The 15,309-nt window shown below is 47.6% G+C and overlaps 1 protein-coding gene across 4 annotated transcripts in view; it reads right to left on the bottom strand.

The window, feature by feature from the left end:
• The window catches only part of RASSF5 (Ras association domain family member 5), a 277,827-nt gene that overhangs the window by 148,196 nt on the left and 114,322 nt on the right, over positions 1-15,309 (bottom strand). The window contains exon 1 of one of the 4 annotated variants that reach the window (XM_069633182.1): positions 4,026-4,065. The exons of the other annotated variants lie outside the window; for them this stretch is intronic. Within the exon in view, the coding sequence (XP_069489283.1) occupies positions 4,026-4,050 (25 nt within the window). The 5' untranslated portion in view covers positions 4,051-4,065. Of the gene's footprint in view, positions 1-4,025; positions 4,066-15,309 lie in introns of those variants that run through there. 4 annotated transcript variants of the gene reach the window in all.

The following is a 15,309-nucleotide window of genomic DNA, read 5'->3' as shown; positions in this document are numbered from 1 at the left end:
AAGAATGAGTTTGGTCTGTGCGGATTGCTTCATGAACTGAGCTTTTTAAACACATCCTCGAGTGCGGAGTGTGCAAGCTGTCAGTCTGCCAGACCTTATGGTATCTTGTTCAGCGAGACGCCTGCACTCTGGGAAGGCGAAGGCTGTGGAGTGACGGCGGGGTGTGTGGGTGTGTGCACGTGTGTAGCCTGTTCCTGAAACACGGTGGTGGTGATGGCGATTCTGCTCCCTCTGATAATACAAACCACCCCCGCCAGGTGCTGGGGCCACTCCGCTCTCCTTGGTCAATACCTCAATTCCCCGTAATCCCTCCGGCAGGCTTCATGGTTCAAGGTCTGGTATTTTCAGCAGGCACTTGTGAGAACACAGCCTCTTTCCTCCAGAGTAAAACAGTACAGCCTTATTGTGGGCACTGCCACGCAGGCTTGGTGGAACTACGGCAAAGGTGGCACACCAGCGTTTCACGTGGATCTAGGGCAGAAACCCAACTCCCCTTTCCTGACTGGAGGTTGCCATGATTTTTCTCCCTTTCTGACCTTCCATTCAGGGGTACAGACCCCATCTACTCTCCCTCCTCCCGGTTTGCCCCTCCCTTAACCCTCCTGTGCTCCAGCACCTTGAAGTGTCTCTTGTGCTGGAGGGAATTACCAATAAAGATCTCAGACCAAACAACCGGACAGACACCAGGAAAATGGCAAAATACTACTTTATTCTCAGTTTAATAAAGCAGGGTCATGTGGCAGACATCGGACTCATGCTTGGACACTCACACACAAACTTGATTACACAGAGGTCTTATACCCCAATATGCGTCATCTATGGCGTCATCCTACGTGGCAAACTATAAAACCTATTAGCGGGAGGGATGGGTTAGGGGAACATATCTACTTATAGAATACATAGGGGTTAGTAGACCATTGGCTGTCTCTTATCTATGAGGCACACCTCAAACTACCTATGAATACATATAAGATTGAGTATAGCAAACCAAATGGCAGCAGATTAGTCTATGCAACATTGGACAGCAGGTTGCCCCATAGACCCAATGATGAGTTGGCATTCTCACCCAACCTTGGACTTTCCCCTTAGCTAGCAGCAAGTAACAAAATGGACCCTAGGTGCCGAGAGTAACGCCAGACTACTCCCCACTTTTCCAATTAGTCCATCATCTCTCATCAGTCTGGCTATGAGCCAAAGTTTCCCCGTCTGTACTTGACCTTCTAACCTGCTCTCTGTTCTGGGACATTCAAGGGAGTGTTAGCACATCACTATCTTCATCCAAAGCCTAATGAATAGCCCTTGTTTTTGACTTCTGAGTCACATGTGAAGAGACCACGAATTTGTCCATTTCAACCTCCTATTTACTGCTATTTGATTTATTATACTGAGTGTCATTGCTCCTCTTAGCCTCTAGAGACTTGCCCACTCCATCTTGTATAGACGTTATACACTTTAAATTATCCAATACTTAGCTCCTGCAAATGTTTTCTTCTTCTTTAAACCAAGAGAAATAACAAAAACAAATCCAACCTGAGAGCCGAAGAACTAGCTCGATGAGTGATGCGTCTGGGGGATGGATAGGTGTGACAGCGCCACCACAAAGAAAACTCTCCTGATGAACCACGTGCATTAAACGTGGAGAAACACGTGTTGAGAGACAAAAGGGATATGGTTATTTGAAGAAGAAAGTTTGTTTGAAAGGAAATAAAAAACAAAGATGTGCATAACCAATCAAAGATGTATCTTTGTATGATTTAAAGTTCAGAAAAGGAATACCGGAAGCGCACTCCAAGGAAGTGTACAGTTAAAAAGAATTTACCAAGAGAAATATGTCTCGTCCATGGTTTATCTGTCTAACTTTGTACTTTTCAGCTATTCTTTAAAAAGAGCATCCTTGATCCCAAGCCAACATAGACTCCTCTTTGCTCTGCACGCAAAGCTATTCATCAAGCGTCTCCTGACTATTCAACCCTGATCTATTTCCGAGGTAGCTGAATTGAATCTTAACACGAGCCAGCATCCATTTTCCACTTGTGGCCACCCTAGCCATGTTGTATATTCCTCTACAGCAAGCTTCTATATGAATTTTCTACCCTGTGTAACTTCATATTTAAACTCACTGGTTAGTAAGTTACTGTGTCTTCTTTTGCATTCATGATCACCTTATCATTTCGTACACGTTTCTCTTGTCACGTCAGTTACATAGTCTCTCTTAAGTATTTTCATATCGTTTCAGTATGGCTGTGTATATTTGCTTTATGACATCACTCTGCCCTCATCAGGTTTCATTCAGCTCTCCATGATGTCCAATGGTGCATAGAGACATCCTTCCCCATGGCATCCTTCCACACTTTCAGTGCAAGGGTACATTTGATAGGAACAACACATATGGTTCCATACAGAGCTCTTCTCCTACTGATCCAATATGGCGGTGCTTAGGGGGCGGGAATTAGGGATAATCATGCAACTGCTCCTCTACACCCCCCCAACATTCCTGTAAAATCTGTACAATTTGTAATTCATTAAAATTAACGAATTGCATTTTTTGGGACGATGCACTGTTAATTTGCTTGCAGTTGTGATTTGACTGTATCCTTAACGCTCACTACCTTCTGAAAAAACCCAGCACATTGAATCGATCGGCCTGGTCACTACACCTGTGCTAGCCACTAGCGCAGACACCAGCCCGGTCATCACAGAAGAAGTAGTTCCACCTGAGAGAGTCTCCCCATGTCTCGTACTGCCTTTATCCCTACGGTGGTGTATTCCCACACCGCCTCATTCCGAACGGTGTGTCTTTAAGATGTAGAAGCCATGCCAGAAATTCAGAGCCTCAGATGTGACAACCCGTTTCCCCTCTACTTTTTTATCCATGTGTCTCCCAGAATGTATAGTCCTGATCAAGGCCAGATGTAAATATACATCCTTTTCGCCGAAACGTCCACTAGCATCCACTCTGTCGTGTACGCTCACTCCTACACCAGAGCTCGAAATTGACTATACTACCTATTGAGGTCCAGACCAATCCTTTTCACAATAACTAGGACTTGGCCACAAAGGGACCCTTCTGAAACAGTGTTGATCTGCTTAGAATGATTGAGTCTATTGCTAACAGAGCAAATATTCTGTTTTTTAGCCATTTCATTTCCCTGTGGCTGAAGTATTACAGATGTCAATGTATTTTATTGTCTCTCCACACTTGCTAAAATGTTAAATGTGTGTATTCTGTGTGTGTGTTTGTTTTTCCACACTAATTTTGGGTTTGTATATTGATCCAGCATAACCTAATATGGAAATAAACTCAAACTAAGATTGATTCAACAAGTGTCTTGGTGATATGTATGAATTAAGCTCTACAATTTGATAATCGATGGGCGTCTTGATTGCCATTAAGCATTATCCAATGATTGGACAGATCAGATGGTATACTAAATAGAACAGACTTTCTCACTACGCTAGGAAAAAATGTCTGTCTGTTGTAACTTCCAGGCAGCCGCAGTGCCTGGGCTCGCAGTGGATCATCACTGCGGTGATGTCCATTTTCCACCTCTTAACCCTATATACCAGCTTTGTCCAACTCCAGGCCTCGAGGACCGGGATCCTAATGGGTTTTCAGGATATCCCTTATTAATATTCATGAGGAAATATTTGCATGGATTTAGAATCATTGTATGCAAGTATATCTAATGAATATTGATGAAGATATCCTGAAAACCTGACAGTGATCTGACACCTCGAGGCCTGGAGTTGGACAACCCTGCTATATACAGTCATGCCTTTAGTCGCCTCTACACATGCAAAGACTTGCCAATGAAAATTAACCATGCAGAATTCCAAAATGTCCATATCCTGTCAATGTAAATTAAAACGAATCATCGTCCGTAATCCCTTGTCCTCTGTCACTTTCTCCTGCATTCCAGTATATACCTCATATCTGCCTCTGGTGTGACCTGGTAGCACCAAATACACATTGGAAGTGGTTCTCGCCGATTGGCGATACACAAGCAAGCCAGGCTTCCCCTTACCTCTGCTAGACGAGTACACATGCATGTTGTTTTTAATGCACTTTTTGCTGTCATCTTAAATCCGTACTATGCTGTGGTTTAATGCTTTCAGAATGTGTATGGTACTTGACCAAGAGGCGAATTCGGTAGGTGACAGTCTACTGGATCCGCAAACTTGGCCCCCATTGCAATGCCTCTCTCGGGAAGTGGCGTTCCATTGTATCGACAGCATGCCTGTTGAAATGAATTTAAATTACCAACTCAAAGTACATTTTTGTACTAAAAATATCTTTTGCTTATTTTTGTTCTTCTATTCTGTTTTACGGTAAGATGGCTCAGCAGGTTAAACGCTCGTTGCTGTGATCTGTTTTCGACATGCAGGTGGCGGGTTCAAATCCCTGCAAGGTCAACTCAGCATTTTATCCTTCCGAGGTCGATAAAGTGAGTCTCAATTTCGATTGGTTAATAATAATAATGTATGTAAATATGCGCTATGTAATGCGCTTTGGATCAAAGCGCTATATAAATATCAACTCATTATTTTCAGCTGTACTTATTTATTGTCATTTATATAACACGTTTATCCAAAGTGCTCATCACAGAACAAGTCAGTACAAAATCAGAAATGTTTACAATTATGATAAGAAAATACATGCAAGTCGGACGATGAAATACGAATTCTGGTCCGCTGGGTGTCGGGTAAGCAATGGTTAGCACTTAAGGGGTTAATAATTAAAGAGTAAACCACAAATAGCCAAACATAGTGTATTCCAAAATAAAAGGGCCACAAGTTGGAATGAACACAAGTGTGAATAAACACAGGGAGGACATTGTGCAGTTAATAAAACCTGGACTGGAGAACGTAGTGTATACACTAGGAGGTGGATGTGGGTCTAGAGGAAAGGTCTGCAATCGAGGAAGGAACGCAGGGGAGGCACGACAGGATCTGGACAAACGTTGCAGAGTTATTTGTTTAATGCTGAAAAATGTACTAGAGGGCAGTGACCTTCCCTCCCCCAAATCCCCACCGCCTTTTCCTTTCTTTCTCTCCCTACTCATATGTACCTTCCTTACCGCCCCTGCTGGCCTACCCGAGGTCTCCCCCTCAGTCTCTCTTTTCTCTCTCTCTGCCAATCTGTCCCCTCGTACAGCCACTGCTGGCCTGCCCGAGGTCTCCCCCTCAGTCTCTCTTTTCTCTCTCTCTGCCAATCTGTCCCCTCGTACAGCCACTGCTGGCCTGCCCGAGGTCTCCCCCTCAGTCTCTCTTTTCTCTCTCTCTGCCAATCTGTCCCCTCGTACAGCCACTGCTGGCCTGCCCGAGGTCTCCCCCTCAGTCTCTCTTTTCTCTCTCTCGGCTCATCTGTCCCCTCCTTACAGCCACTGCTGGCCTACCCGAGGTCTCCCCCTCAGTCTCTCTTTTCTCTCAATCTGCTCATCTGTCCCCTCCTTACAGCCACTGCTGGCCTGCCCGAGGTCTCCCCCTCAGTCTCTCTTTTCTCTCTCTCTGCTCATCTGTCCCCTCCTTACAGCCACTGCTGGCTTGCCCGAGGTCTCCCCCTCAGTCTCTCTTTTCTCTCTCTCTCTGCTCATCTGTCCCCTCCTTACCGCCCCTGCTGGCCTGCCCGAGGTCTCCCCCTCAGTCTCTCTTTTCTCTCTCTCGGCTCATCTGTCCCCTCCTTACAGCCACTGCTGGCCTACCCGAGGTCTCCCCCTCAGTCTCTCTTTTCTCTCTCTCGGCTCATCTGTCCCCTCCTTACAGCCACTGCTGGCCTACTCGAGGTCTCCCCCTCAGTCTCTCTTTTCTCTCTCTCAGCTCATCTGTCCCCTCCTTACAGCCACTGCTGGCCTACCCGAGGTCTCCCCCTCAGTCTCTCTTTTCTCTCAATCTGCTCATCTGTCCCCTCCTTACAGCCACTGCTGGCTTGTCCGAGGTCTCCCCCTCAGTCTCTCTTTTCTCTCTCTCTGCTCATCTGTCCCCTCCTTACCGCCCCTGCTGGCCTGCCCGAGGTCTCCCCCTCAGTCTCTCTTTTCTCTCTCTCGGCTCATCTGTCCCCTCCTTACAGCCACTGCTGGCCTGCCCGAGGTCTCCCCCTCAGTCTCTCTTTTCTCTCTCTCGGCTCATCTGTCCCCTCCTTACAGCCACTGCTGGCCTACCCGAGGTCTCCCCCTCAGTCTCTCTTTTCTCTCAATCTGCTCATCTGTACCCTCCTTACAGCCACTGCTGGCCTGCCCGAGGTCTCCCCCTCAGTCTCTCTTTTCTCTCTCTCTGCTCATCTGTCCCCTCCTTACAGCCACTGCTGGCTTGCCCGAGGTCTCCCCCTCAGTCTCTCTTTTCTCTCTCTGCTCATCTGTCCCCTCCTTACCGCCCCTGCTGGCCTGCCCGAGGTCTCCCCCTCAGTCTCTCTTTTCTCTCTCTCGGCTCATCTGTCCCCTCCTTACAGCCACTGCTGGCCTACCCGAGGTCTCCCCCTCAGTCTCTCTTTTCTCTCTCTCGGCTCATCTGTCCCCTCCTTACAGCCACTGCTGGCCTACCCGAGGTCTCCCCCTCAGTCTCTCTTTTCTCTCTCTCGGCTCATCTGTCCCCTCCTTATAGCCACTGCTGGCCTACCCGAGGTCTCCCCCTCAGTCTCTCTTTTCTCTCAATCTGCTCATCTGTCCCCTCCTTACAGCCACTGCTGGCCTACCCGAGGTCTCCAGCTCAGTCTCTCTTTTCTCTCTCTCTGCTCATCTGTCCCCTCCTTACCGCCCCTGCTGGCCTATCCGAGGTCTCCCCCTCAGTCTCTCTTTTCGCTCTCTCTGCTCATCTGTCCCCTCCTTACAGCCACTGCTGGCCTGCCCGAGGTCTCCCCCTCAGTCTCTCTTTTCTCTCTCTCTGCTCATCTGTCCCCTCCTTACCGCCCCTGCTGGCCTATCCGAGGTCTCCCCCTCAGTCTCTCTTTTCGCTCTCTCTGCTCATCTGTCCCCTCCTTACAGCCACTGCTGGCTTGCCCGAGGTCTCCCCCTCAGTCTCTCTTTTCTCTCTCTGCTCATCTGTCCCCTCCTTACCGCCCCTGCTGGCCTGCCCGAGGTCTCCCCCTCAGTCTCTCTTTTCTCTCTCTCGGCTCATCTGTCCCCTCCTTACAGCCACTGCTGGCCTACCCGAGGTCTCCCCCTCAGTCTCTCTTTTCTCTCTCTCGGCTCATCTGTCCCCTCCTTACAGCCACTGCTGGCCTACCCGAGGTCTCCCCCTCAGTCTCTCTTTTCTCTCACCTCGGCTCATCTGTCCCCTCCTTACAGCCACTGCTGGCCTACCCGAGGTCTCCCCCTCAGTCTCTCTTTTCTCTCAATCTGCTCATCTGTCCCCTCCTTACAGCCACTGCTGGCCTACCCGAGGTCTCCAGCTCAGTCTCTCTTTTCTCTCTCTCTGCTCATCTGTCCCCTCCTTACCGCCCCTGCTGGCCTATCCGAGGTCTCCCCCTCAGTCTCTCTTTTCGCTCTCTCTGCTCATCTGTCCCCTCCTTACAGCCACTGCTGGCCTACCCGAGGTCTCCCCCTCAGTCTCTCTTTTCGCTCTCTCTGCTCATCTGTCCCCTCCTTACAGCCACTGCTGGCTTACCCGAAGTCTCCCCCTCAGTCTCTCTTTTCTCTCTCTCTGCTCATCTGTCCCCTCCTTACCGCCCCTGCTGGCCTATCCGAGGTCTCCCCCTCAGTCTCTCTTTTCGCTCTCTCTGCTCATCTGTCCCCTCCTTACAGCCACTGCTGGCTTACCCGAAGTCTCCCCCTCAGTCTCTCTTTTCTCTCTCTCTGCTCATCTGTCCCCTCCTTACCGCCCCTGCTGGCCTATCCGAGGTCTCCCCCTCAGTCTCTCTTTTCGCTCTCTCTGCTCATCTGTCCCCTCCTTACAGCCACTGCTGGCCTGCCCTAAGTCTCCCCTTCGGTCTCTCTTTTCTCGATTTTTGGTAGTTGCCCCCCCTGAGGGTGTTAGTACAGGGATTATGGCTTTTAGTTTATCCTTCAAGTCTTATCCACTTTGCCTGTTTTCTTGTGTCCTTATCTTCCCATCAAGTTGTATTTGTTTTGAGCTGTAATTGAATTACCAGTAAAGCATCTCAAATGAAAAAATAATTATCAAAAGCAGATGAAGGGAAATGAGTTCAGTAAAATAAGGAGGCGAAAGGGCATGACTACATTTGAAATGATGGAGAGACAATTACATTCTAAACACATGAACACAGAGACTAGCCAAATAGATCGAAATATTAGGAGGATATTTTATACCAAGAAGAATCGAAAACCGAGGAGCGCAATGTGGCCTGACAGGGAGGTTGTGACGTATCAACTTCCGGGGCACCAGTGGTCCATGGATAAATATCGGTTTCTAAAATACACCAGAAACAATCTGAACAGATTGGAATACAAGTGAATTATAAGACCTCAGACTTCCTTGTCCAATTTTGGTAACGTGGACGGAACGGCAGACCTATCTCTGCAAGGTCGTGGATCGTTGGTTAGTTGCAACATAGCAAAAATACAATTGTTACCCAATGATAAAAGGGGCTGCCCAGCCAAGGTTGTATACAAATATCGACTTTATTATTACTGCAACAGACAGTTCTAGCACACTACAATTAAAAGTGACACTGTAAAGGAACACAGACGACAGACAGGTTCACGAAGGTAAGGGATGCACTCTGGATACTGACAGGAGGGTAGTTGGTCAAGTAACCAGTCTTATAGTTCAAGACTATTTTGTTCCAGCATCAAAGGGGCAAAGGGTCGTAACTGTCTCTAGGGGGCTTTGGGGAAGGACCAGGGGGGCAGAACCACAATGTACCTAGTGCTGAAGAAGTTCTTGGTGCTTGACAGCGTCAAGATGGTTCCAGGGCACTTTGCAGCCCGTGTGACAGACTTAGCGGCAGGAGAAATCTGCGGGTACCAGGCGCAGGCAGTTCGGTAAGCAAGGCTGAACTGACCGTCTGCAGAATGTGCGGCACGGTGGCTCGGGGCCAAGAATCATCTCTGTGCTGGTTGGTAGATCTGGAATGCTGGTCGAGGTGTCTCAGATGGCTCTGGGGACTGCAGCGTGATAACAGTCAGGGGTGCAGCTGGATGCAGTTTGAGGACTTAACTGTCTCAAAATTGTCCTTAAAAGATGGATGCTGGGTGATGCTTGTGTGGCACTCCTCCTGGCTTCTTCTTTCAAGGCGGATGGCCCAAAGCTTAGGAGGGTGTTAGCAGGCAACGGCCTTGTCCTTTGTCCAGAGACTCTCCGGCACTTCCCACCTAGGAAGCTTGCGGGCAGAACCTAGCAGGGCACGTTGTGTGCTGGCTGGGTACTGGTTCTGGAGCTGCTGGATGGGTCCTCTGAGTCTGGTATCTCCCTCTGTTCCCAGGGAAATGTTTAGGGGAGGGATCTTGCTATCCTCTTGGAACTCCTGACCCTCCTTCACTGGTGGAAGATGTAAAGTAGACTGTACCTTCATCTTGGGTCCAAATGAGTCCTTCATCTCACTCCTTGCAAAGTCTTCAGATGATCTGATTCGTAAGGGGCTCAGACCACTTTTAAAGCCAAACGGAGCCCAGGGATTGGTGTAGGCCAAGCCTAACTTAAGTGAGCCAATCCTGGGTCTCCACCAATAATCTTCAGAGATGCTTCAGGTCAGAATCAGAGTGCTTGGCAACAGACAGGGGAAGGATGACAACATATCCCCATCTTCCTGTCTGCTGTACATGAAAGTGTCTCCCTAATTAACTGAGCCCTATGCAGCACTTGGTCACAACATGGGCCTCCTTTGAAGTAGGTGGTTGCAGGCAGACTTTTGTCTCCTAAAATGCACATACTTCCCTGCTTTGAAAGGAGTGATTTCAGACAGGACATTCCCTGCATTTCATACCAAGGAGGGGTGTTAGTACCAAGTTGACACATTGCATTACAAAGAGGTGGTGGCGTCTGATCTCCATGTCACTTCCTGCACGCAGGCCTTCCCTGAGGCCTGCTAATTCAAATTCTTCATATTTGCCGCCACCAGCAAGGTTTGACATTGGAGATGCAAATCCATGGGGCCTTGAAATTCTAATCTGGCTGCCGACGGCCTAACGTACCCTGGCTGTCACGTGTCAGCTACACATGACAGGGGAGAGCAGTGCTAGTAAGCTGTGTCCTCCCATAGCACATTACTATTTTTCTGCTGTGGGGTGAGCGTGGAAAATATGTGCGGGAATGGCCCCACATATTTTCAGAGGGTGATCACCCATCATTCATTCTTTTAAACAAACCAAAAATCAAAAAGCCCAGTTGAGTGCACTCTCCCTGTGCGGATGGTCGAATTCCTCACAGAGGTACTGGGAGTTCAACACACAATGAACAACAGTCATTTAGTTGAGACAGAGCCAGAGTTTGCAAAAGTTTAGCAGAGGTGACTGCAGGAAGATGCAAATATTCGGAACGTTATATAAGTGATAGCGACATGTACCGACTACGGAAACCTTTTGATCTTGACGCCAAAGCAAAGAATCAAAAACAAAACAGAGCATATGTGCTTATTATTGTTTACTAAGCAATGTATTCATGTAGCATTCAAGTTTTGTTTTAATACTGAAATGTTCCATATTTTCACCTGCCTGTTCTGGGCCCAGCCCGGGTTGACTGAGGCGAGGTTCCTGAAGGGATGGTGTCACAGTCTGACTAGGAAAAATCCCATTCAAGTTTGCTTAAAGCTCCATTGCTCTGGCCCTCTACAAAACCATGCTGTTAGAACAGTATATGGTTTAAGAAAATAGGGCAATATTTCTCATTAGTACCCGGTGGAGGGGGCAGGTGGCAGCCTCTCAGCCAATGAGAACGCTTGTAACAGGGGAATTACCAAATTGTATTCCACCCGCTCCGAGCCTCTTCACGGCTGGAGGCTGTCATCTTCCGCCACTGGGGAATCAGGTAAGTGCTCACCTTCCCCTTTCCCTCCCTCCCCCTTCACAGATTTCCCTTCCCTCCACCCCCCCTCACTACACTTACCTCCTTTTTCGCTCCTCTTTGAGTGTGGACGCACTGGAAACACTTCTGTCTCCAGCATGTCCGTGCCGGATCTGCAACACACTGGCATGGAAAGGAACAAGGGACTACGTGTAGTCCATTCTCCCATTTCCATGGTGGCCATTTTTTTAGTTTATTTTTTTTAGTGGCGATATTGGAAAGTGTGAAGGGAATAATTGTAGTCCCTTATCGCATTTCCATGGCAGCCATTTTTTTTGTTTACTTCTTTTTATTTTTTTCAATGGCCGCCATGGAAAGGGAAAACAGACTCCGTTTACCCTTCCCTGGCAGCCATTTTTTTTATATTTTTCTTTCTGTTCAGAAACACCAGAGCTTTTGGGAACAGAAAAAAAAATGCTTTCGGTACCCTGGTTTTACGGGCCGGGGTACTAATAGCAATAATTGGCCCCAGAGAATTACCTGAAGTGGTAATACCCCCTGCTCGGGGCTTACTGCTTAATTAACGCATGGAATTAGGGTGGTCTAGGATTGGAGATATGATGCAGGCCAGAGTCCTTACATTATTCTGGGAAATCCTGAAAGGAGTCTCACCAGATTACTTATCATGTATGGCTAAACTCTATACCCCGTCACGCCTTTGTAGATCAAGCGCACAAAACGTACTCATTATAGGAAAATCTCACAAAATCTCCTATGGAAAAAGAGTCTTGCGTGTTGCAGGCTGTCGATTGTGCAAGAAGCTACCTAGCGAGTGCCACGCTACAGACTCTTAAGATTCGATTAAAAGAACATGTGTGTTCTCTATGTTTCGTAATGGATTAACTGAGCAGAGCCAGTAGGGTTAATCTGATCAGCTGTTTTTTAAGACATTCTTTTAGCTCTTTTATGCATTGTTTTGTCTTTGTATGCTATTTATTGTTTTTGGAGTGTGTGTATTTTGCACACCACCTTGCAACTGGTTCTCCTGGTAATGAGTTGCGCTTAATAAATGATTGTACTACTACTCCAGAGGCTCACTTAACATGACTTCCTTTAGTTCGACTACATGTGGCCGTACTACCTAGGGTGACCAGATGTTTTTTTTAAACGGGACAGTTCATGAAAATAAACGTAGGACTAAAGTAAATACAACTAAAACATCAGTCCTAACATTAGTCCTACTTCTATGTTGCTGGCCTGTTGCGGGGGGGGGGGCGGGAGGGAGGTGTGCTCATATGCACACTCCTCTCATTGGAGGAGAGCACTTGGGAGGGGATAAGGGAGGAAATGGGGGCATGAAAAGCATTTCACGCCCCCATTCGCGCTGGAATAGTTGGGACGGGACCCAGTTTTGGGTTTTCGAAATCGGGTCCCGGCAAAAACCGGGACCGTAGCCACCCACCCTTGGAAACCCGGGACGGGGTTTATAAAAAAATCAAAAAACTATCAGGACCCCAGGACGGAGGGTGATTTCCCTGGACTGTCCGGGGAAAACTGGGACGTCTGGTCACCCTACGTACTACCAGAGGGGTCAAATCCTAAAAGAAATAGTGGGGGGACTCATTAACATAACAATTGAATGTGGTGTCACCGGAAATGAGCATATCAAGGGACCCTCTGAAAAAAGTGGGGGACTTCATCCACCCGGGTGTACCCCCGACTTGAGCCCTGGGCAATCATATAAATGTGTATGTTTATACAGCTATGGGTTGGGAGGGTTTAGGGCGAAGGGGCTCGGGGACCCTCCATTAAAAGAAAAACAAATTGACAGCAAACGAGAGTCAAACTAAGGGTAGTTCAGATACATTAGGCTGATAAAGCTTCATAGAACCCTCAGTGGGTTGTGCGCCTGCTGCAGAGACCAGTGTAAAGCTGCAGGTTGCAATCCGGCCCATGGTTGATAAAAGGGGGCACCATTGGGTCAATGGTGAGCGCAAGATAATGTTAATATGCAAGACCGCAGAGATCGATCTAGTTTGGGGGAGTAGGGTGCGTTTTTTGGACGCCTGGGCGAATCTGGAGAGATCATTAGCAGCCAGAAAGGGACGCAGGGCCTGTCATTTCCAGGGCTGCGGCTCGAAGCCCGCTGCCAGAAGCGGAAAACGCATCCGAAAATACACGGCCGATCAGATTACTGCCGAATCGCATGGAAACTTGGAAGCAGTGCGTTGCCATGGAAACCTGGCAGGGCGTGCATGTTATTGCACTGAACAAAATGTGCTGGGCTAATGGGAAGCTGGGAGATACCCTGGCGAGCTGGTACCTGCGTGAGGCCGGGAGGGCTGGGGCCGCTGCTGTCTCTCATACGCATGCTGTGTGTACAGTGTGTTCAACCTGCAGGTCACAGTTTAGGTTCCCACCAGTATTTTTTCCAGGGGATACAACAGGTGTATCTTTGATTATAAGAACTTCCATTGGTTCTTGAACCCATGCTTTTTTTGTGCATTTTTGTGCGGAGCTAGGCCACTGCTAGGACCCCTACTCTCTTGATCCTGATTAAAGTAGCTTCCATTTTATAGGAACTGCCAGAAAAATTCAATCACTACCACAGGGATGGAAAGTGCTGAAATGGACTTCTGCTGTAACACAATTTCTCCCTCCCCCTACCGCCTCCCCTGTCCACCACTTCCCTGGTTAATAAAACGACCTCCTGCAAATCTCCCTGCATAACACCTGCCTTAATATGACGAATTTGACCAACCACAGAGGGCGGGTGCGCGCGCCTGGGCTTTTTTGAAATGTTTAATTAAATAGAATGATGGTAGATCAACCTCTGAAAATTGTGTGTCGCTAATCCACACACATTTTCCTATGCTCCACCACGACACACGCATAGACCCGTGCATTCTAGGTGGACACAGCCTACAGATGCAGTCCCCCTGTCATATTTAGTTGGGATATGACAGCCAAGAGTACACCATGCCATCTCAGAAGGGGGAGGACAAAACCTTTGATTAACTGACAAGGCCTCCATAGAATTGCCTGCTCTTTTGATGGGCACAGCAACTGGTGGCAGCTGGTGGCAGTGATTCACATACTAATTAGAGGGTAATTCAAACAGGTCCACATGGGGTCTGGCTGCAGAGGTTTTCAAAAGAGACGGGAAACACCAACAACCTTTCATATGTAACTGTGTCAACCTGAAGCCAGCTCCCGGCCTCAGTATCATTGACAGTGAACTGTCATGTCTGGGACTGCATGTTTATAGTAGTCCGGCCCGCCGGGGGACTCCATTCATAAGGTATGAGAATGTGGTTTGTGCACATTCAGTGAGTGCTGTGTCCTGCTGGTTAAATATATGTGAAGTTCCTCCCTCCCTCCTGAGATAGCCTCTACAGTGTTTATAGAGACTAATAAGCTTAACGTGTATGTTTCGATCCACCCCTACGACCCGGAAGTAGATAAAAGCACCAGGCGCGCGCATCAGCGCATGCTCATTCAGCAAGTGCTTTCTGGAGTGCTGTTTCGGTATTTCGGTGTTGGGTGGAGGCGTTGGTATTTGCCCTCCATTTACTCTGGTTGTAGCAGCTGTCATTGGCTCTAATCCATAACAGTAACCTTTGAAAATGCCAGTTAAAACGAGGAAGGGTGGGCAAAGAAGTGTTGTGCATAAAGAACAAGCAAAGCCTCTGAAGAAAATTACAGGTAGTAACATGGTTGCTGAGTATGTGGTATCTCCAATAGCGATTATTCGCCAAGTTGTTAACAAAAGTCTTAGTGTCCCACTAGCATCTCAAAAATGTTTGCCACTTGTTTGCTCCAAAAAAATGGAACACTTGGGTGAAAGAGGCTACAACTCTGTCCCCCCAACGAACAGGATTCAGATGAAGTATGGGCGCATTGTTTAATATATTTGTCTTATATTTGATACACCATTGCCTTGAGAAAGCTGGAAGCATGTTCTATATTATCCTTTTTTGATATTACCAAAGCCTTTGATACAGTATCTAGGAACTTATTGTGGGGGAAAGTGTTGACATTGGGATGTGATAGATACATTCTACATTTGGTTAGGAAATGTCATCATGGTACAAGTGTTTCTGTACGATTGCATCACAAAGGGGCTGTAACGTGGCAGTCAAACAAGGGTGCGTTATGGCCCCTCTGTTATACAACCTATTTGTGACAGATATGCCTCAATGCTTTGAAAATTGTAAAATCTACCCTCCGAATACTAATAACAACAAGTAGGGCTGGCTAGCCTATGCAGACGACATAGTTATTTGTTCTACTATGGCGGTGGGTCTGCAGAGAAGTTTAGGTGCGCTTGCATCAAATTCCAAGGATAATGGCCTCATAATTAACTCTGGAAAAACTAAGATTATAACTTTGGGTCAAAAAAAGAGGGGAGTTAAG

Source organism: Ambystoma mexicanum, chromosome 13 (genome assembly GCF_040938575.1).
Source record: "Ambystoma mexicanum isolate Mex_15411 chromosome 13, UKY_AmexF1_1, whole genome shotgun sequence".
Lineage (NCBI taxonomy): Eukaryota > Metazoa > Chordata > Amphibia > Caudata > Ambystomatidae > Ambystoma > Ambystoma mexicanum.
Note: the sequence above shows the minus strand (reverse complement) of the source record. Positions and strands in the feature narration are given on the sequence as shown.